The sequence below is a fragment of the Gymnodraco acuticeps genome, unplaced genomic scaffold (genome assembly GCF_902827175.1).
Source record: "Gymnodraco acuticeps unplaced genomic scaffold, fGymAcu1.1, whole genome shotgun sequence".
NCBI lineage: Eukaryota > Metazoa > Chordata > Actinopteri > Perciformes > Bathydraconidae > Gymnodraco > Gymnodraco acuticeps.
The window spans coordinates 590,468-611,940 of record NW_022989931.1 but is presented as its reverse complement, the minus strand read 5'-3'; the positions used below and the strand labels follow the sequence as shown (position 1 = coordinate 611,940).

General features: G+C 40.8%; 3 protein-coding genes and 1 long non-coding RNA gene across 6 annotated transcripts; 1 reads left to right on the top strand and 3 right to left on the bottom strand.

Annotated features, from left to right (window-relative positions):
- Window positions 1–74: 74 nt before the first annotated feature.
- On the bottom strand, window positions 75–9,400 carry LOC117542345 (aftiphilin-like). 3 transcript variants are annotated; one of them, XM_034209962.1, is made up of 8 exons: window positions 9,260–9,400; window positions 6,896–7,749; window positions 6,309–6,787; window positions 5,507–5,694; window positions 5,247–5,373; window positions 4,981–5,037; window positions 4,737–4,865; window positions 75–2,242 (listed from the first exon to the last, which is right to left on the bottom strand). In XM_034209962.1, the coding sequence occupies exons 2-8, from the start codon at window positions 7,743–7,745 to the stop codon at window positions 2,153–2,155; spliced, it is 1,920 nt and encodes a 639-aa protein (XP_034065853.1). In that variant the 5' UTR covers window positions 7,746–7,749; window positions 9,260–9,400; the 3' UTR covers window positions 75–2,152. The 3 variants fall into 3 exon arrangements, with proteins under 3 accessions (XP_034065853.1, XP_034065851.1, XP_034065852.1); XM_034209960.1 differs by having other exon boundaries at window positions 6,309–7,749; XM_034209961.1 differs by having other exon boundaries at window positions 6,309–7,749; window positions 9,264–9,366.
- Window positions 2,249–13,439, top strand: LOC117542347. The gene is made up of 2 exons (XR_004568417.1): window positions 2,249–2,288; window positions 12,782–13,439. It is a non-coding gene; the product is annotated as an uncharacterized LOC117542347 (long non-coding RNA).
- Window positions 10,304–13,214, bottom strand: LOC117542346 (zinc finger protein 184-like). Its single transcript, XM_034209964.1, has 2 exons — window positions 12,751–13,214; window positions 10,304–12,118 (listed from the first exon to the last, which is right to left on the bottom strand). Exons 1-2 carry the CDS (start codon window positions 12,950–12,952, stop codon window positions 11,142–11,144), a joined length of 1,179 nt encoding a protein of 392 aa, XP_034065855.1. The 5' UTR covers window positions 12,953–13,214; the 3' UTR covers window positions 10,304–11,141.
- A 215-nt stretch (window positions 13,440–13,654) lies between the features above and the next one.
- On the bottom strand, window positions 13,655–19,001 carry LOC117542332 (zinc finger protein 501-like). The gene is made up of 2 exons (XM_034209942.1): window positions 18,676–19,001; window positions 13,655–15,731 (listed from the first exon to the last, which is right to left on the bottom strand). Exons 1-2 carry the CDS (start codon window positions 18,875–18,877, stop codon window positions 14,671–14,673), a joined length of 1,263 nt encoding a protein of 420 aa, XP_034065833.1. The 5' UTR covers window positions 18,878–19,001; the 3' UTR covers window positions 13,655–14,670.
- Between the last annotated feature and the right edge of the window lie 2,472 nt (window positions 19,002–21,473).

The window sequence follows — 21,473 nt, the reverse complement described above, 5'->3', positions numbered from 1 at the left end:
TCATCCACAGAAGAAAGGGATTCAGCTTCCATTGAAAGAGGAACGCTGAGGGAAGAGAGGTGAAACCAAGCAGAAACGATCGACTGATTTATTTCAGTATTTACAAGGATGTTCTACAAGTCGTTATTGCAGTCAGTGCATTACATCTGGATTTGAGCAGTACATCTAAAAAACAAAAAATGTAAATAAACTAGCTATACGTAGGTCCAAAATCCAATAACCTTTTAGAAAACAATTGCTGGCATAAAGGCACAACTCATATTAATTACTGTAACTCCAGTTGTATAAACAGTTCTGATTGGTAATGAAATATTGACAGTTATGAATTTTCTTCAGGCTGAATTGCTTTGGAAATAAACACTTCTTTATCCTGTCCAGCTGCTCATACGGTACTGAATATGCATCAGTGCACACTGAGTAAAGCAGCATACAATGACAGCGGTAATGATTATTAGAATTATGACAATAATCTCCAACACATTGGAACCTAATCACACAATAAATGCATTAATAAAGCAATACATGTATTACTACAAACACATCCTTTAGTGGCGACTGGTTGTTTGAATTTAAAGGGCCTAAAATCTCTTCATTTGTTCCCCGTGAATACAGTAAACATGTTTTGAGCACCTACAGAGAATATACTGCCCTCTGCTGTCCAAACTTTACTATTCCAACACTGTTTGGACGTCAATGATCCATTTTAATCAATGCACACAAAAAAAGTAGGGGCTTCAAACAAAGGGCCTAAACTCAAACCTGTCTGCATGCTGACTTTTACCACGTTGTGATTTTGTGATTTAAGAAAAGTCAGTTATCTTAATGAGCAATAGTTTCGCTATAAAACATTTTGTCATTCTTCTTTTTTATACTTTTAGTTTGCCCACTTCCAAAACATGCAAAATTGGTTCTGCAGCACATTTCATATAACACTTATTTTCTTTAGCAGCATCTAATCTGCAACACTTTTTCTGGTCTTTCTCTGGTTCGGTCTTTTAATTATTATATTACATTTACCAAAGAAAGCCCTGCACATAAAATAACGACAATAATAGCAACAATTACTGATGTATAAATAATTATAGTCATTGAATTAGAAACAAATCCTTTGTGTGTAATACTGATGTAAACACTACTCAAAAAATCAATTACATCAAATACTTCCTGAGCAAAGAATCACTCTAATACCTGTGTTGTCTTTTTTGGTTTCTCTATATCAAAAGTTCTAACTTAATTGTGGGACATTTTACCTTTTGGCAAGCTCATATGGGCAAGTAAATAGCTTCCAACGAAAACTAAACACTGTTTAGAAAAAGGGCCAGAAACTGGATAATGGTGTCAGATTTATGGGCGTTATAATTCTTAGTGCATTATATAGTCATGTACTGGGAAAAAGGTAGAAGAGTAAGTTCAACCTTCACAGTGGTAACAAATAAATACAATAAAATTGTCCTTTTGTATAAAAAAAATCCAAGTAATCGTCATGGCAGATGTTGTGACGATGCTCCATGAATTGACTAATATTAGGATGAGTAAATAAGGTCAGTGCTTTGGGGATTTATCTAGCCTTACCCTCAGGTATTTTGTGTTGTAGTTTAAAAGGAAATGCACCAAGAGTTCATCCTGTTTTCCCTTGTAGTCCCTAGGTTTTATCACGTCAACATATGTGTTGTCCACATAACAACTGGGACTGACAAATACTGAGATGAATTCTTTGTAAAAGCTGGCAGCAGGTAAAGATGAGACACTAGTTGAAGGAAGGAGAAAAGGGCAGCCAATACAATGTTTCCCCAAAGATTGTTCTGGAATCATTTATGGGTTATTTTTATGCTTTGTATCGGTCTTACTTTGAGTCCAAGTTTAGGGACTGGGTCTGTTGGATGTTATATGTGTGCAAGTTTTCTTGTTTGGACAGATTATAGAGACTGTATTTAATTAGGTGAAATCACAAGATGTTGTGGTCACCCACTGAATGAGTGGAGGGGAATCAAAGGGGAAATTAAAAGCAGCAGAACATGCCCTGAAGGAAGTGAGGAGGAGTCCAGAGAAACTGCCAGAGGTTCATTAGAAGAAGAAGAAGAAGAAGAAGAAGAAGAAGAAGAAGAAGAAGAAGAAGAAGAAGAAGCCACGCAGGAACGGCTCAAACTGTGGTCTACTTCCAGCCCCAGAAGTGAGGGGCTCTGCGGGGGGACGTACCGTCCTGAGAGCTGCTCCAGGACAGCTGCCGGGGGGGGAGCGCCTCCTGCACACAGAAATAAATATGTCTCTTATCAGATGAGAGCAGTAAGGTACGTTTATTTATGTAGCACATTTTCAGACACAGAGACGAAGTCCCGCCCATCTACTTCCGACCCATGGGACCTTATTTCGGAAAAAGTTTGTATTGAAGTCAATGGAGAGAGAAAGATTATCTTTCGATCCCGTTTGAATTGTGCCACGAATTACACATATGATGTTTGTCAATCTTAAAAAATTATTTCCATGTCAAAAAAGTCACAGTTTGTCGTAAAACTGTTGAAATATAAGACTATGAAAAATACGCAACTAGAAAGACTACAAATCCCAGAATCCTGGTCCCGCATGCTGGCTCTTACGAACCGACTAACTCCCCTTGTGTGTATGCACAGCTCTCAACGTGCCCAGACTTGTAGTGATTTTCACCTCTTTTAATACTTTCCGCCTCATTCTGAAAGAAAGAAGTGAAATGTTTCAACGTGACGGCCGTCTTGGTGTGTGGTGCGAGACGGGAGATGTAGTTCATTGAGCGGTTCACACAAAAATAAGTGTTACTTCACAGTTTTACGACACATTTTAATTTTTGTGACTTGCAAAATTATCTTTTAAATTGACAAACATCATATGTGTAATTCGTGGCACAATTCAAACGGGATCGAAAGATAACCTTTCTCTCTCCATTGACTTCAATACATACTTTTTCCGAAATAAGGTCGTGCTTTACATCATCATTAAAAAAGGAACACAATAAATAAACATAATGGAATAACAGATTCATAAAAACCATGCATAAAAGAGATACATCCATCCATCCATCCATCTTCTCCCGCTTATCCGTGGTCGGGTCGCGGGGGTAGCAGTTCCAGCAGAGAGCCCCAAACTTTCTTTTCCCTGGCGACATCAAGCAGCTCTGACTGGGGGATCCCAAGGCGCTCCCAGGCCAGCGAAGAGATATAATCCCTCCACCTGGTCCTAGGTCTACCCCTTGGTCTCTTCCCAGCTGGACGTGCCTGGAACACCTCCCTAGGGAGGCGCCCAGGCGGCATCCTAACTAGGTGCCCGAACCACCTCAACTGGCTCCTTTCGACGCGAAGGAGGAGCGGCTCAACTCCGAGTCCCTCCCTGATGACCGAACTTCTCACCTTATCCCTAAGGGAGACACCAGCCACCCTGCGGAGAAAACCCATCTCGGCCGCTTGTATCCGCGATCTCGTTCTTTCGGTCATGACCCATCCTTCATGACCATAGGTGAGGGTAGGAACGAAAATGGCCCGGTAGACAGAGAGCTTTGCCTTCTGGCTCAGCTCCCTTTTCGTCACAACGGTGCGGTAAAGCGACTGCAGTACCGCTCCCGCTGCTCCGATTCTCCGGCCCATCTCACGCTCCATTGTTCCCTCACTCGAGAACAAGACCCCGAGATACTTGAACTCCTTCACTTGGGGTAAGGACTCATTCCCTACTTGAAGTGGACAGTCCATCGGTTTTCCTGCTGAGAACCATGGCCTCAGATTTGGAGGTGCTGATCCTCATCCCAGCCGCTTCACACTCGGTTGCGAACCGATCCAGTGAGTGCTGAAGGTCGCAGACCGATGAAGCCATTAGAACCACATCATCTGCAAAAAGCAGTGGTGCAATCCTTAGTCCACCGAACTGCAGACCCCCTCCCCCACGACTACGCCTCGAAATCCGATCCATGTATATTACAAACAGGATTGGTGACAAAGCGCAGCCCTGGCGGAGGTCAACCCTCACCGGAAATGTGTCCGACTTACTGCCGAGGACCCGGACACAGCTCTCGCTTTGGGAGTACAGAGATTGGATGGCCCTGAGTAGAGACCCCCTCACCCCATACTCCCGCAGCACCTCCCACAGTAACTCCCTGGGAACTCGGTCATACGCCTTCTCCAAGTCTACAAAACACATGTAGACCGGATAAGCGTACTCCCAGGCCAGAATAGATACAGAATAGTTTAAAAACAACATTGTAAATACGGTAGGTGCTAAAACAAGTTAAAAGACTTCTGGGTAAGCAGATGAAAAAAGTAATGTTTTTAGCCGTGACTTAAAAGAACTCAGCGTTGGTGAAGACCTCAGGTACAGCAGGATGAATGCTGAGCAATAGAACACCCGTCTTGAATCTTGTTTGTTATTTGTAAATCATAACATATCAGGTATGGATTTAATCTGCAGATACTCTGGTTCAGAATGAGAACAGACTTACCTATGGATCCATTTTTTACAATTTGATTTTAGGTGCCTACTGCTAGAAATACTTTGACTACTGAAGCACTTTCTGCTGATTAAGAGGAATGCAGAGCCAGCAGTCAACAGTGTTACAGTCAATCAAATACTGCAACCACAAGAGGTCCTTCAGCGTACAGTAACGAAAAGTGAGAAAAACATTAGGCTGATGGCAGTTTGCTCGACTGACTGTAGCATGATCTCCCCACTGGCTTACACCTGGCGAGAGATAATTGAATGAAATCAAAGAGTCAAATTACCTGCATTGAATATGTTGAGTGGTCCGGTGAGCCGTGGGGTTTTAGAGGTGTTGTCTGTGTGGTGATGACGGCTGTGTGTCGTGGAGAACTGACAGCTGGTACAGAGTCTTTGGTGGGCTCCAGCATTCCCTGAGGAGTAGTAAAAGTTGGAAGAACATTACAAAAAATCTGTAATCATAAAAAATGCTTCTTCTTCCCAATGAGGCCAAATCAATGTAGTTCATATGTCCTACAGTTGACTCACCAGGCCGGATGCAAAAGCTGGCACAGCCACTGGCTGCTTCTTCATGCCAATGAACATCTTTTAAAAAGAGAAAATAGAACTAACTTTTACCAAAAGCAACCAACAGCTTGTAATTCGATCCCTATTAATTCTTCCCCAGTTTAATATTCTGTATAAATACTGTAAGTCAAGCTTTTTCATTTGCCCTTGGATTGACTGTGGGGCAGTGCTCTTTAACACTGAATGCTGTATTATTAAATGTGTACTGCTGTTTTGCCAAAACTCACAATGTTCCTCGTCTCCACACCAAGGCACCTGAGTAGAGTCCTGTTAGCGTAGGAGCCCCCCCACTGAAACTTGAGGCCAACTGCGTCATGGAGGTCCTGGTGTGGCAACCACACCCCCCGCCAAATCCTGAGAAAGGAAAAGCAGCAATGTGTTGTATTCAGGGGAATTATTAATTAAAAGAATAACTGCTGCATCCTGAAAGTGTCACAAAATGTTAACATATCCACCCTCAACACAATTTCCAGGGAGTCAAACTCACCACTGAGACCTGGGACAGAGTGCAGGTTTCTCCTCCTCCTCTTCCTCCCCCTCCTCACTCTCAGGGAGGTGTTGGGCCTGAAGCAGGGCACCGAGGCTGAGCACCTCCTCCTCACTTTCCACAGCTGGGACCTCCACCTCTGGAAAGTGAGCCACGAGGAGCTGCTGGACACGGCAGGACAGAGACGCCTAGCCAGAGAAAAATTGAGAGGGAAACAATTATTTTAATCAAATGTTCAACACTTTTGATTGGCATTCATTTCATTTCATTTCAAACCTTTATTTATACAGATAAATCCCATTGAGATCATTGATCTCTTTTTCAAGGGAGACCTGCTCAAGTAGTTCCACATGAAATATAAAAACATAAATAGAACAACAAAAGGACATCATACAACAAAAGGACATCATAAAGTGGCAATAGACTTTATTTTGCCTTAAACTATCACTATAAAGTAAATGTTGAAGAATAAGAATAATGAGACCATCGGCATTTAGACGCTTTCTATATGCATTTGACACATTTTTTATTTGCATAAAGCTTGTGCAACAATAATAACTTTTGGAAACGCAAAAAATTGTCTATTGCCTCTTTAAGGTTTTGCTGTAGTTGTTGTAATGCCTGTGAAACAATTAGAACGTTTCTCTTACATGTGTCGAACAAGAAAACTAAATAATGACAGAAGCTTGAAAAATACATTCTGAGAAAACAACTCCTGGATAATAAGAATCAAGTTTTCTCTGTGATCTCTGATTACCAGAGCAACAACAATAGAGACCGTTTTTAGGGGAAGGCCTCCCACCTGACAGCTGTTCCTCCTGGACCCCCCGCACCGCCCCCCCCTCTCTGGCTCCTCCTCTGTGTCCCCATCCGCCTGCAGGCTGCTGACTGGCTCTTTGAACTGGGTCCAAGTTCTCCCGTCCTCCTGAGCCCTCTGGTCCTTGAACTCCGCCCACGAGTCCTCTCCGTCCTCCTGCGTGGGCGCTGAGCAGAAATCTGCAAAGCTGTCACTCGGAGGGAGGTTTCCTAGACTCAGCCCCTCTTCATCATCATCATCATCATCACTTTGGATGTGTCCTTGCTCTAACGTGCACTCTCTGAAGTCTGCAAAGTTTTCTTCAGCATGTGTTCCAGTTTGTGAGAGTTCGGAGGTAGCAGAAGTTTCCTGAGTCACAGATTGGTCGCGAAAGTGAAAACCCTTGTCTTCTTCCGACGGTCTGTCATTTCCCAGCGCTTCTCCTTCCTCATCATCATCAGTCGGGTCCCAGTCAGTCTCATCATCTTGGGAAACAAGAGATGACACATTTGGTTCTAAATCTAAAGAAGGACACTCGATTGAAAAATCATCACAGAAGGAGGTCAGATCCTCTGAAGCAGACTCATACACACTGAATGTTTGGGGGACAGTAGAAATGCTGTTTCCTCGACCTTCTCCATCTGACTCTCCATCCTCCGTCAACCCTGTGGTGTGTAAAGAATTTAAACAATGCCCCCTTTCCCTCTGAATGTCCCCACACTCCTCTCTAGAAATAGGCTCTTCCGATTGGAAATCCAAAGCAGCTTCCTGAGGCTGGTCATGGTCCTGAGATGTTTGCACGAGTGCTGCATCTCTTTTCTCACAGTGCTTGACCTTAGTGCAAACATTCTCCTTCTTTGTCTCACATGCACAATGAGACCTGGGCTCAGAGTCCATCACAACATCCTGTCCTGAATCATGCCTGTGTTCCCCCAAGCTGTTGGATGACTTCCTTCCTTCCTTTCCTCTGGCATCCCATTGCTCTTTGCGGTCGATGGGAGAGAAGCCGCAGCACCAGGGGTGCTCCGCCTGCTCTGTAAACAAAGTGAAATCAGCAAACCCCGTTTCTTCCTTGGGACCCCCAACAGCAGAGGTTATGGGGGTCCTAGAGTTGTGGTTCCTTACAGAGAATCCATTTGTGAGGTGCACAGATGATTCAGCAGTACATTCTTGACCCCTACCGGACCCCACGTGCACAGTGGATGTGGGCTGGGATTGTTCAACAGTGGATTGAAGGGCGGCTGGCTTTATGGCGGTAGACGAAAGCTGTCTGAAGCTGGATAGGGAATCAGGTGACTCCCCAACGGAGAATGCCCCAAAGTCCCCAAAGTCGTCCTCCTCTGATCCCACCTCCCCGTCACCATCCAGTGGAGGGGGGGAGACGGAGTGCAAGGGGATGATGTCTGGCTCCATGGGTTCTCCTAGCAGGACCTGAATCCTCATGCACCTGGGAGAAGAAAGTGGAAAAGAGCAGGAAGATAAACATTATAAACAACAGCTTTTTAGGGTATTTATGTTCACTGATGATGGTAATTGCTCCTCTCTTTCTAGCTGACACCTACATAGAAGTTTTAGTATAGTTACATTTATTTTATGTTGTATTTTTGGATCTTACTGTAAGGCAATTAATGAATTACTTTGTACCAGATGTACTCTCCCCCCTACTAGTTGTTTGCACCCTCAGGTCATCCTGATAACTAAGTTAGAAATAGCTTAGATTGTAACGACCTACACCAAATTCAAAAAGGCCCATTTTTTTATTTCGACTTTAGAATGACCGACCTGAGTATCTCAGTTTTGCTTAAAAATATTTGTTTAAACAACTACTTTATTTTGTTTTGAATACTATGCAATCTTTCTGCGTGAAGACCTTTGTAATCTTGGTTTTGATGGTTGCTACACAAACCTTATTATAATCATAATTCAAAGTGTAAAAACCAATGAATCAAGAGACCTTTCTAGAATATTTAGATACAAGTTTCATGACTAAGTTTAAACTCCCCAAAAAAGAAAGCATGAAAGTATATGTCAATAACAAATGGTTCACTTCCTGATTTGTAGGTGACATATTTCGGTTCAGTGCTGATATTCAGCAGGTTTCAATGATGAGAATAGATAGAGGAACCTGCAAGTAGAAGCTTGTCAAATCTGAACTTAATAAAACTCTCACACATCCTCTTTTGTGTCCATTTCAAATGTTTCCACCTAGATTAGAAACAGCCCTCATGCTGCTGACCCTGGAGTGGAAAGTATACCGCTCAGTAAAGTGATACAGGAAACTCTATCCGCAGCTTTGTGCTACATGGAGGAAGAGTTTAAACCGAGTCCTGTGCCTTCAGGATCAGGGATTAGTGCCTCAACATAAACACACAACTGCTCCTTGAAACTAACTATAAACATTGGCCACTATAAATACTATTGTTACACAACTATTTGTCTTGTAAATAGTCAGTAAAACAGGAAAAACATTATAAGCATTATTTCTAGTGTCGTATACCTGGACAGACAGGTGTCATGTCATCACATTAACAGCTAATTATGAAGCTTTTCATTAAATGCAAACACTGTCTTAAGATATATCGGTGTATGTAAAGCTGAGCTACCTATGTATGGTTAATTATTTTTGAGTTAAAATCGGTTAAAATAGGCTGCGAAACATACATCTTAAAACGCAGTTGGTTGTCAAATAAAATCAAATGAAAATATTTGTCATATATTATAAAACACAAGTTAGAATACATATACAAATACTTTTTAAAAAACACTGTCTGCTGGTTCCAAAGAAAGGGCTTTTATCTTGCCTGTTACAACACAACAGCTGATTAGCATGCATTACCAGCAGCTAAGCTAAAGTAGCTGTGTATAACGCTAGCCTACCGTCCAAAACAAACCTTGACGTGCAGTTTAAACGATGCTAATTGCTAAATAGGAATATAAAGAGGTGAATTGATATTTACCGACACTCATGCACTTTGTCTTCTTGCTATTTCTTGTGTATTTCTTGTGCCGCAGCTTGGCTCTCCATCCTCTGTCATCCTTCTCACTGAGTATTAACAGAGATGTGTAGAAAGTGAGGAGGTCTCACTATGTCAAGTTTCCAGGTGCTGGATTAACTCAATTTGCAAAGGCATTGGGGATGTTTCTATTCTACTGGATGTGTAGGGGGCGGGGCTTAATTACAATGCATTCAAGATTTCAGCGTGACGCCAAAAATGTATTTGCTCCAAAAATAATATGAAATGAGGCAATACCAAGTAATGAACATACATAAAGAAGACAAATATATATGAAAGAGAAATAAATACATTAGAGAACAACAGTGTTAATGAAAAGTGGTTGTCATTAAATTATATTTCATCCCCACTCATGCTAGCAAAACAAACAAAAACGGGTTAATGTTTTGAGTCCATGAGGTCACTCTTCTTCAAAATAGACGATCTTTACTTTCTACCTATCTATTTTTATTTTATTGTATGTGGGTTATAGTCTATATTCTTTCTTTATGTATTATACACTATACTATTACAAAGCAACCTTAATGGCATATTTCAGAAATAAAAAATGTGAATTGTTGTTTGTTGTTGACACACTAACAGATTCTAAAGACAAAAAACAACACTCAAAAACAGACATTTAAACAAGAACGTATTGTCTTAACAAAGAGCGATGGTCCTAGTTAAGCAGCATAAATAGATATATTATAAATAATATGTTTGAGTGTAATTCTGCCTGTAATGCCTTGATATAATTGAGATTTAGCAAAAACGTAATCAGAAAATCCCAGTGTTCCTCCTTCATACGTATTCCATCACTTGTATTAGTTATTTCTCCAGTGTTGCTGTTATGAAGTGGCAAAAATGTACTGAAATGTTTGTACCTCTCTAAATGTATGCGTTTGTGTACTGTGATTCAAAATGTAACAATACGGATGATTGCTGGATCCATGCTTTTCATTGTTACAGGTTTACTAAGTGTCTACAAGTATCACACACAATTCGTTATCATTTCAAAATACACAAAATGATTTTATTCATTTGAGTATGTAAGTCGCTTTGGATAAAAGCGTCTAATAAGTAACATGTAATGAAAAGAAGAACAAGACAATCATGAGCAGAAACAGGCATTATACAGATCAGGAGGAAAGTGCTTCAAGATCTCAAATGAGCAAAACAAAAAACCTTCAACAGAGAAAACAAAAACAAATGATGACACAAGATAACTTGATCTGCATTTTGACTTTCTCAAGAATCTCGCTTTGACAAACGAGTAATGTTTACAATGTTATTCTTAGGTCTAAATGTATCCTTCTTCAGATATGTATTTATTGTCTAGATGCTATGTGTCCTTATGTGTTCAAGTGACAAGCTTTACTACTACATGTCATTTGTTAGACGCTTTTATCCAAAGCGACTTACATACATTCATTACTGTGGACAATCCCCACAGGAGCAATTTGGGGTGAAGTGTCTTCAGGGACACAACGACATGCTGACTGCAGTGGGGTTTGAACCTGTGACCCCCTGATCCGAAATCCAGCACTCTATCCACTTAGCCACAGCCGCCCTTTACATCAGTATTCAATCCTTGTTTACTGTCCTTCAAACAAACTCCTTCTTATAAATTGTTGCATCCTAGATTCTGATCACTTGACTCAACATAATAACAAAAAGCTAATGTTCTAATCAGTTCTTCTTGTTAACTTCAAGCACACTCAGGGAGGACAGAGCTGTGTACTTGTGTGGCAAAACAATGATAAAGAACTAATTATAACTTTTTTGAGATGACATTGTTTTTAAAGTGTGCTATACAAATAAAATGTATTATTATCAAATGTCCAAACTAATGAGTATGGGATGTGCTGGCTTTATGGTTCTGGTCGTGATTCAACAGTTTTGTATATGTGAGGAATCTCTGATCACACTTCAAACAGAGAAACTTTAGATCTTTGGCACGACATTTTTTTAGATGATTGGTACTGGCGACGTTTTTTCTACATGTATTGCAAAAATATGGCTTTTCCCCTGTGTGCATCCTCGTGTGAACATTGAGATTTGATCTTTGAGCAAATGATTTCGTACAGTAAGAACACTTGTATGGCTTTTCACCCGTGTGAATTCTTAAATGCGCAGTCAGTAGGAACTTACCGACAAACGACTTGTCACATTCAGGGCATTTGAAAGCCTTCGTGGTCATGTGAACCTTGTCGACGTGTTTGATCAGATCATAGTCCGTGTTAAAATCTTTAACCGTTGAAGTCCTGTCATCCTTCTGGGTTGGTTCCTGCTCCATAAAAGCCGAGTCACTGTGAATCGCAGCACAGGAGGACGAGCCTGAGCTGGCGTTCCCATTGCAATCATCGTTTAATGTCACAGTGATAGTGCTGTAGGTGGGAAACAGCTGGGTGTCATTTGGAGCCGTTGTTTTAGTATCCATGAGTCTGATGTTGACATCCTTGGAAGAACAATTGTTAAGGGCTGGGAGGATCCACCGATTCACCTTTTGACTGCGAGGAGCTAATGACACACCATTCCTTTGGTCAAATGTGTTGTCTGTGATTTTGTCTACGATAGATGTTACAGCCGGGGAAGATGGGAGCAGTTCACCGTTTGTAGCTGGTTCTGTTTTATGATGTGTATCACTGTAGGAAGGATCAGCCTGCGTGTCTAGAACATTGATAGCGATGTCTGGAGCGATACTGCAGTCCGCCTGCTCTTCCTTGATCTGAAGAGAATCACAGATCTCCTTTTCCTCCACATTCGGCGGCAGCTGTTCTGGTTTTTGTGAAGGCAAAATCTCCTGAGAGATCGTCTGGGTGTCTAAACAGACAGAGAAAACACATGTTATTGTTATAACTTGGTGAATGACCCTCGTATGACAAAAATAAAGAACCTTAATATCTTACACAAACAAATGTACACATGCATGCACTGTCGGCGGTCAGAGGACGGTTAGCTCTACATCTATTAGGAGTCATAATGTTACTTGATATGGAAGCTATTGAACAAATTCAAGAGTTAATGTAGTAATACAATGCTTTGGAGTTACTGGGTCACATGACAAAGCTATTAAAAAAGAAAGGAGACTTTTTAATTAAGCAAATGTATGTTTCCAATAAGGTATTCATGTAAAATAGTTCTAAAATCCAATACAAATACTTAATTCTTACTTTTCCAGTGTAGTAATAATAAGTAATTGATTTAGTCACTGGGTCACATGATAAAAAAGAAATGAGAACAATAAAATGCTGGTTTCTCCTTAACATATTGATATAGCAGGTGGACTAAAAACCTTTAAAAATAGAGTTGTGTCCTACTCCTCCAGTGTAGTAATACAATGCTGCATTGATTCGTAGTTCACGGGTCACATGACAGGGTTGCTACTGAAAAAAAGCAAGCCTTTCAACAAATACCACCAGAAGGTAACGTAACATTAATGCTTGCTAACCAACCTGCGCTCAGTAGTATAACTCTCGGTTTCAGGACGGTCAGCTGCTCGATCTGCACTCTCAGCTGGAGGATTTCTCTCTTGCTGCGGACAGCTTCCTCCTGATACTCCGACACCGTCTTCTCCACCAGTCCGAAGACTTCCTCTACAGCCGCCTCCAGCCGCTCGCTGACCCGCAGCTTGAGCAGCAGCGTCGACGACATCATGGAGCTCCGACAGCAAATGTTATGGGCGAAACAGACACTTTCAAATCCTAACCCTAAATATCAGCCGTTTCAAGTACCAACTGCCAGACTGTAGTAAACTAACCGTTAGTTTGTACTTCCGGTTCGACGTCATGACGTACCGCTAATGAGCAAAAACAAACAGTAGTCTTATCTATATTATGTTATTATTATATATCTGTATTTTTAGGGAAATTTCATATCCATAAATAAAATGGGCTGACTCCAAAACAATATATTAGCACTATTAAAAACATTAGGAAAAAGGCAATCAAAAGTAATTTGATTGAAAAAAAATATTTAATATGAAGTATCAAAATGTATTTTTCTTTCCGTTTTTTCTTTGGTTACTGTATGTAATGTCTTGTTGCTTTTTTGTCTGCCCCTGGACTTTGTCTGTTGTAGCCTATGTCAAATGTATGATGTTCATGTATGACATTGAATAGATGAATAAAAACATTTTTAAAAATACAAAAATAAGCCTTATCTATGGAGCTAATTTCCTGCCAAAAACTACACAAACTAAACATGTTTTCTTTTTAATGCCCACTGAATTAACAAACACAGTACGGTTTGCAAATACAAAACACCTTTGACAAACTAATGCATTTTGTTTTTGCAATACAAAAAACATGCTTATCAAACAAACACATTAGGATATGTCTAAAGAACTGAACCGATGAGGAAGAGTAACCTTTTTTATTATATATACATTTTTTAAGTTTTGGACTCCTTTGTATTAAGTGCTGTCATGTCAGTTTACGTCTTTGTGCCTGTAAATGTGGAAACAATCAAGACAATGGAAAAAATAAATCAAGAAACAGGAAGTATTGGCATGAAACAATTTGGAACTTTTATTATACAAATGACATGCACTGTTAAATTTAGTGTCTGCATGCATTTAACCAATCCTAGTGTTAGGAGCCTGGTGCCTTGGTCAACGGCACCTCGGCAGTAAACAGGAGGTAAACTGGTCAACTAGCACCTCAGAGTCCAATCCATACTTTTTTCCATTTGGGAACTTGAACCAGTGACCCCAGAGTTCCCAACCCCAGAGTTACTGAGGATGTTATGAATGTGTTATTTGAACAAGGAACTAAATGATACTGAAGTACCTACCAGGTCTAAACCTAAAGTATAAAGAATAACAAAATATATCACATTTAAATCAAAATTATTAAGCTTTCAACCAATCTGGAAAAAATTGATTTGCTAGATACCATACACTGGTTCACCTTTCAGCAAATACAGTCCTTAAAGGTGGGGTAGGTAATTAACTTCAGAAACACTTTTTGTTATATTCCATGGAATGCTCTTAACATCCCGATAGCAATGAATACATTAAATGCTTTGACAATAAATACAGTAAAAAAAATGTCCTCTGTGGAAGCCGTGGCGCTGTAAAAAGCACGACCAATCATCTGAGCCGGCCCGGCTAAAGTAACTGGATGGCCTACCTGCCTGTCAGCCTTCCATCTGTTCACAAACTTATCTCGTGGCCTCATTGGTCATGTGCGCATTCGTGTGTGTTGGAGGAGGGGCTCTGTAAGGAAGTGGCATATTTTTTCGGCTGCGTAGTTTCAAATTCTAGCGCACTCAAGCTGGTTTCTACATTCTTACCTACCCTACCTTTAAGTGAGAGTTCAAAGATAACCCAGGCCGATCCTAGTACTTTCACACAGACACATTCTCACACAGTTTTAAGATTTTTCTTCTAAGTTCTGTCCTTGCTGTTTCTCAGTGATGTGTAGTTTCCATGACTCGTGAACCTGCACATGCACCTTCAGGTCTGCATCTGTGTAAAAAGTTCTGCCACATGTTGGACACCGAATGGACCTATCTGTGCTTTTCTTTTCTGTCCCTGTGCACAATGCAAGATGTTTGCTACACACAAAGTTCTTGCCACATTTGTCACAAATAAATGTTTTTTTTTCAGTATGCCGTCTCATGTGAGAAAGGCAATTGAACTTGTATCTGAAAGTTCTGTCACACACGTTACAACTGAAGGGTTTTTCATCAGAGTGAACTTTTGTATGCATAACCAGCTGGTGCTTCAGATTGAACTCCTTGTTGCATTCAAGGCATTTAAACTCCTTATTTTTGTTAACCTTACCTACATTCCTCTTTTCTTTTGCCATTTTGCGTTTTTTCCTCATTTCGCAAAGTTTGAAATGATTACTTGTGTGATAACTTTTCTCACAATTGTTACAGTAATACGGTTTTTCCCCAGTATGCAACCTCATGTGAACAACACGAGTAGAGTTTTGAACAAAGGATTTGTCACAGTAATCACAAGCAAATGGTTTTTCCCCTGTGTGAATTCTTATATGCATAATAAGGTGGTGCCTTTGATCAAACTCCTTGTTGCACTCCAGGCATTTAAAGGCCTTGTTCCCTTTGTGGCTCTCTTCTACATGCTTTCTAAGATGAACATCCCTCGTGAAACGTTCACCACAAAGACGACAATACGTTTGGTCTCTCGGAGGCGGATGCAGTTCCTTAAAGACCTCAGCGCTATGACTCTGTGAAGGCAACGGTGATCCATCTCTTTTGTTCCCCTCTTCTTTCATGCTTTGGTTTACACTCAAAGTTTCAGCTGTGGAGCATGTGAGCAGCTCACTAGGGACAGGTTCTGATTCACCAATGTTTGAAGAATCAGCCTCCGTGTCTGGGCTGAAACACTCATACGCTTCCTTCTGTTCTAACTGCTCTTGGATCTCCATTTCCTCCAGAACAGGAAGCGCAGGGACCGGCTGGGCATCTAAAGTACAGAGGACACATGTTATAATCTGTCAACTCAGTAATATTATTATCTAAGTGTTGCATACAGTCGTTAAACTTTAGCAATTTAATATTATAGCTTACTGGATTTTTTCAACACCATGTATTTTTTTGTACTAAGTCTTGCTAATTTATAAATAATAGATCCAATAATAGGAGGTGTACCCTACTCGTCTAATACAATACTGCATTGATTTTGAGGTCATGGGTTTAATAAAGTGGAAGCTATTGTACAAAGTTCAACAGGTCACACAACACCTATTGAACCATTTGAAACTATTTTCTCTCAAATTATGTGATTTTGGGTCTTTCTGCAGATAGCTTGTTTGTTTGATCGTAATAAATACTCAAAATCAACTTATTGAGTAGATTGACTTTCTTTGTGTAGATCATTTGGTAAATGATAAGGCAATAATAATAATAATAATAATAGGTAAAATTCCGGAGCGAATGTCTGTCGAAAATCGAACCTAAAACCTCGGTCTCTACAACCATATGGCCATGGCTGGCCTTTGGCATAGGCAGTATAGGCGAATGCTAAGGGCACATCAATCTATGGGGGGTGCCGAAAATTGAATTGAAAAAAAAAGTTAGAAATTAAAAATATATATTTTTTATTTCAAAACACAATTTCGGATCAACAAATTACATCTTATTATCTTATACTAACAGAACTACGCCAATATTGCGTACAGCGCCCATAAACTATGGCGCCACGCACCCCCCCCCCCCCCAGTAAAAACCAGAGGTTTATGTGAAATAGTTCTTTTTTTTTAAATAATGGTTTCAGTGTGCAATTATAGGTTTTAATTTTGTATTTGTGGTCATTTAAAATAAATTAAACTCCCAAAAAACTTATACAGCTTTTATTAACATTGGAATTTACCGTGTAAGCGGCCACGGGGGGGGAGAGCTTTAGAGAGCTCTCTCCTGAAAGACTGAGCGGCTCTGATAACCTCAGCTCAATGAGGTAAAGGCACACCTTTATATGATCATTATAGTTATAAAAAAATAAGAGAATAGATTTTCATCTATTCTCTTATAGCAGGGGTGCCCAACCTTTTTTGAACCGAGAGCTACTTTTAAAGTTGCCAGTCTGCCGAGATCTACCAGTCCAAATAGAGAGGCGTAGCCATTACTGACAGCCTACTACCAGGTAAATACACACTACTTGTATAAAACTGACCTTTGTACGATGAATACTTCATAAAATACTGCAGATCCTTTATCTTACCTCTTTCTAATCTACACACATACAAGTATTTAACTGAAGTTACACAACAGTGTTGTTGATACAGAGTTGGAGTTTATTCACACGTCACTACAGTGGGTAATGTTTTCAAGAAACATTGAACAGTGCTGCCACATATGACACAGGAAAAAAGAAAAGACTCTGAACCCTTTCTTTGCCATTATATAAAAATAGTGTTGCTACAAAAGTATAAATTAGACTTACTAATAAGACAACTCAGATCTGAAGCTACACAGGAATCTGCTGCCAAAGTGCAATAAAAAAGACAAAATTAATAGAATCAAACCCTTTTCTTTTTTTTGCATTTTAGTAGAGTATAAAAAGAAATGCCTTTAAAATAAGATGCAAGCAACACTAGTTTCTTAACCTGAATTGATAATAAACTATAATCAATTTAAACAGAACAGATCTTAATGTTTGCATTCTTATTAGAGATGCACGATATTGGTTTTTTGAAACCGATACCGATAACTTCCTGCTTCTCAAGACCGATACCGATAATAAAAAAAAAATTACGCCACTAATTATTTTAACGCGATTAACGCATGTGTATTTTTTGTCCTTCGCCGCCCCGTAGTTTCAGAGCGCATCGAGTTTAAAATACCATCTACAAGCTGATGCTGACAGCCCCGCTCCTGCCGCCCGCTTGTGGCAGACCACACTTCCACGCTCACCGGCAGGCACCGACTGGCCATCTGGAGGACCGGGAGGGTGTGTGTATGTGTGGCCCGAGCGAGAGAGAGACCTTACGTGCATTGTTGTTGTTAGCATCTGGTGCTAGCTAGCTGCGCTAACGGATATACGGAGCTGTTTAAATGAAAACAGAGGAGCGACATTTCGCCACAACTGCGCCGAGCACTTGACTTTATGCAGGAAGCCAGACAGTGGGACATTGTACGAAAAGTCAGCACACTCAGCACGGATAGTGCGCAACATGATTGCAGCGTCCAGGCAGCTCCCGTTCGAGCATATGCCTTGAGTTGCACATAGCTCCAATGCCCATATACCACCGACGACATGTTTGTTTACTGTCCTGGCTTCACGGCCGCACACCATTTACGTCACAGCCAGGCATGAGTTAGGGAGCGCTGGATTTGTGAAGAACTCCCCTCTTCCTAAACCACTAATACCACAGTACTGGCAAAATGGGAGGAGCCGAGTGAAAAACAAGCGCCCCTCATCCCAATCCACCCACACCGCAGTATTTTTTTCTTTTTTTTTACCCAAAAAATATATTGTATATTATCGGGGCTATTAATACTGGTATCGGGTTTATCGGGATGACGTCATAATTCCTAATATCGGACCGATAATTATCGTGCATCCCTAATTCTTATACCATTTTGTACAATAATTATAATGAATAAGTTCAAACAAACTCAAGCTTATAGCTGATTAATAACGGTATCTAACTTGAATTTGTATTATATCAAAAACCTGTTGAAATGTTCACTGTCCCCCAAAAGTGCATGGGCGCCGCCAGCTAAAATCTTGCCTTGGTCAGATTGGTCAGGGCCGGCCCGGATAGTGAGTGTCTGCTTTTTGGGGTGGGGGGGAGGGGGGGCGCCAGCTAAAATGTTGCCTAGGGCAGCAAATTGGTCAGGGCCGGCCCTCCATATGGCAACCGGCGAGAAGCTAACGTAGCATTGATGCTAAGTCTGATGAAACCAACCTGCACAGTATAATACAACCGTCGGTTTCAGGACGGTCAGCTGCTCGATCTGCTTTCTCAGCTGGAGGGTTTCTCTCTTGCTGCGAACAGCTTCCTCCTGACACTCCGAAACCGTCTTCTCCACCAGTCCGAAGATCTCCTCTACAGCCGCCTCCAGTCGCTCGCTGACCCGCAGCCTGAGCAGCAGCGTCGCCGACATCATGGCGCTCCGGTTACCGTTGGCAGATAATGTGAAGGGTCACCCAGAACGTTTTAAATAAAGAACTAAATGCCAGTGGCAAACAACGACTTGCTTTGGAAAAAATGCTGTCCAACCGTCCAACTTGATTGGCAGGCGTTAGTTAATACTTCCGGGTCAACGTCCCACTAGCTTTGTTACGCTACTGTAGAAAATAACTCCAAACCTAATTCTGATTTTTTTTACCAATAATTAAAACGTAGCACTTTTAAAAACATAATGAAAAAAATAGTGTATTCAACAAATATTGAGTCTGAAACTGTACTTTATTATTATCTTACTTTGGTAAAAGTAGAAAATATAGATTGGGCACTCGTAGCCTACAGTACAAACATCATTGCTTTTCACCATTGTTGTGATTTTTCTTAAATACATTATAGAAAATAATGCAAAGAGGAGTAGAATTGCACACAGGCTCGGTGCCCTCGGGTTTTGAGCCTGATCTTGGGCACTATCAGTAGCAGCTGGTCAGCAGACCTTAAAGCTCTGGCTGGGGTGTAGCGATGGAGGAGATCGGCTATATAGGGCGGTGCCAGCCCATTTAGGGCTTTGAAAACAAATAAAAGGAGTTTTAAATCAATTCTGAACCGAATTGGAAGCCAGCGAGGCTGAGGCCAGAATTGGGGTGATGGGGTCACGCATTTTGTGGCCAGTCAGAAGACGCTGCGTTTTGGACTAGCTGCAGGCGTTTAATTGAGGCCTGGTCCATACCCACATAGAGCGTTGCAATAGTCCAGTCCCGAGGTAACAAAGGCATTAATAACCCTTTCTAGGTCTTTAAAAGATAAATAGGACTTGGTCTTGGCCAAGTCTTATTTAAAAAAAAGCAGGATTTGACTACGGTGCTGTCCTGCTTGTCGAATTTAAAAGTGCTAGTGAAGGTCACTCCAAGGTTCATGACAGAGGGGAGGATGTTTTCATTGAGAGAGCCCAGAATATCAACCGGAGAGGCTGTACTGTATGTATATGTTTCTTAATGCTCTTAATGTCTTTCATTTTTGTAAAGCACTTTGAATTGCCTTGTGTTGAAATAAATAAACGTACCTTGCCTTGCCTTAGTGAGACAAAATAAATAATCAGATACACTTTATTTGGCTTCAAATATATTTCCCAAGACAGTCGCTATGAGCGGAGGCCCTCTGGAGAAAAAGCAGCAGCCTGACAGGGGGCTCTATGACTGTAAAAAGCTTGAGTCAAGCTGACAAACGTCCCCTTTCTTTTAATTGATTTAGATTTGAAGCAGTAGAGCAGTGTGATGAAGGGGTCTGACAGTTGGTGAAAGCAGGCCTCCAGCGTCTTCCCCTTTGATCAGCTGGAGTTTCTGATCTTGGCTCTGCTGTGGCTCCATTTTGGGATTCCTCTCCTGCCGAGCGGAAAAATCTCTTCTGACACTTCTGAGCCATCTGTGAAACAAGAAACATCCTTTGATTGACTCGGATTTTAGGGTTGATTTAAGCTCTGGAATAAAAATATGCAGAATTTCTCCTCTCACTCTCACTCCCGTCTGTAATTTTTCATTATGACTGCCTATACTCCTATTAGAGACTTACACAAGGCAAGCCTGTTGGTGAAATAAACCTCAAAACAACAACTTGAACTCATTTCCAGGAAACATGAAACGTCACTGCATCGAATTCTGAATTTGAAAGTAATTACCTATACATTTTATATTAAAGTCTTTCCTTTTGCATAATTATTTTCCATATGTTCCTGCCTTTCTCTTCACTTTTTTTATTAGATAAACATCAAAATACAAAAGACCATATATATTATTCAAATAAGAATCTGGAATGCATTACAAAAGTGGAACACAAGCTCAAACATTATTTGAATATATAGGCTTCTGGCTAAATAAATAAGTATAAAAAGGAAGTACTCAAAGTTAGTACAGTACCTCAGAATTGTATTTAGATAGAAAGCTGAGTAACCATACTTTCCATTACACACCGGTTGCTATGTAATGTTAAACTTTTAGGTAAAGTGCATGCCTTTAAATGAAGCTCAGACCAAGTTCTTTCTGGAAGACTGGGTATATATACATTCACTCTGCAGCTGCATATAATCAGCTCATCACGGGCGTTGTTTTTAACCAATTACATTCACCTCATTCTCCAGCAGCCAATCACTGTGCTGCAGCCAAACTTTGAAATGGTTCTCCTCTCTCCTGCAGTCAGCTGTGATTTCAGGTTGTCATGCTGCCGCCCGCCTCCTCCCCATCCACCTCCTCTCATCATATCCAGTGCCAGGAGAGCTAATCCAAAGACCTCATCACACCTCCTCTTCATCCCATCTCCTCATCAAATCCAGATCTTCAGCATCATCACCAGTGTCTAGACGCCGGGGGGGGTTCCCTATATGCTCACGGCTGCATTTCCCCCTTTAGAAATACCATTTCAGGATCGGGGTCTAATCGCCAAAGACTTTCAACATTTATCATATGACATGTGTCAATAAATGTTCTTTAAACAAAATGAAGTCTCTCCAGATTGAACTGGATCTTGGAAGGATAATATGGGAGCAGCTCATTATTTTCTGAGACAACGGTAAACACAAATGTGGG

Coding starts and splice junctions, on each gene's coding strand:
- LOC117542345 (XM_034209960.1), bottom strand. CDS start 7,745: ATGAGGATTCAGGTCCTGCTAGGAGAACCCATGGAGCCAGACATCATC. Junction 5,695..6,308: donor CCAGGAGGAACAGCTGTCAG/GTGGGAGGCCTT, acceptor TTCTCTGGCTAG/GCGTCTCTGTCCTGCCGTGT. Junction 5,038..5,246: donor GTGTGGAGACGAGGAACATT/GTGAGTTTTGGC, acceptor TCTTTTTAAAAG/ATGTTCATTGGCATGAAGAA.
- LOC117542346 (XM_034209964.1), bottom strand. CDS start 12,952: ATGATGTCGTCGACGCTGCTGCTCAAGCTGCGGGTCAGCGAGCGGCTG. Junction 12,119..12,750: donor AGTTATACTACTGAGCGCAG/GTTGGTTAGCAA, acceptor CTGTCTGTTTAG/ACACCCAGACGATCTCTCAG.
- LOC117542332 (XM_034209942.1), bottom strand. CDS start 18,877: ATGATGTCGGCGACGCTGCTGCTCAGGCTGCGGGTCAGCGAGCGACTG. Junction 15,732..18,675: donor GGTTGTATTATACTGTGCAG/GTTGGTTTCATC, acceptor TCTGTACTTTAG/ATGCCCAGCCGGTCCCTGCG.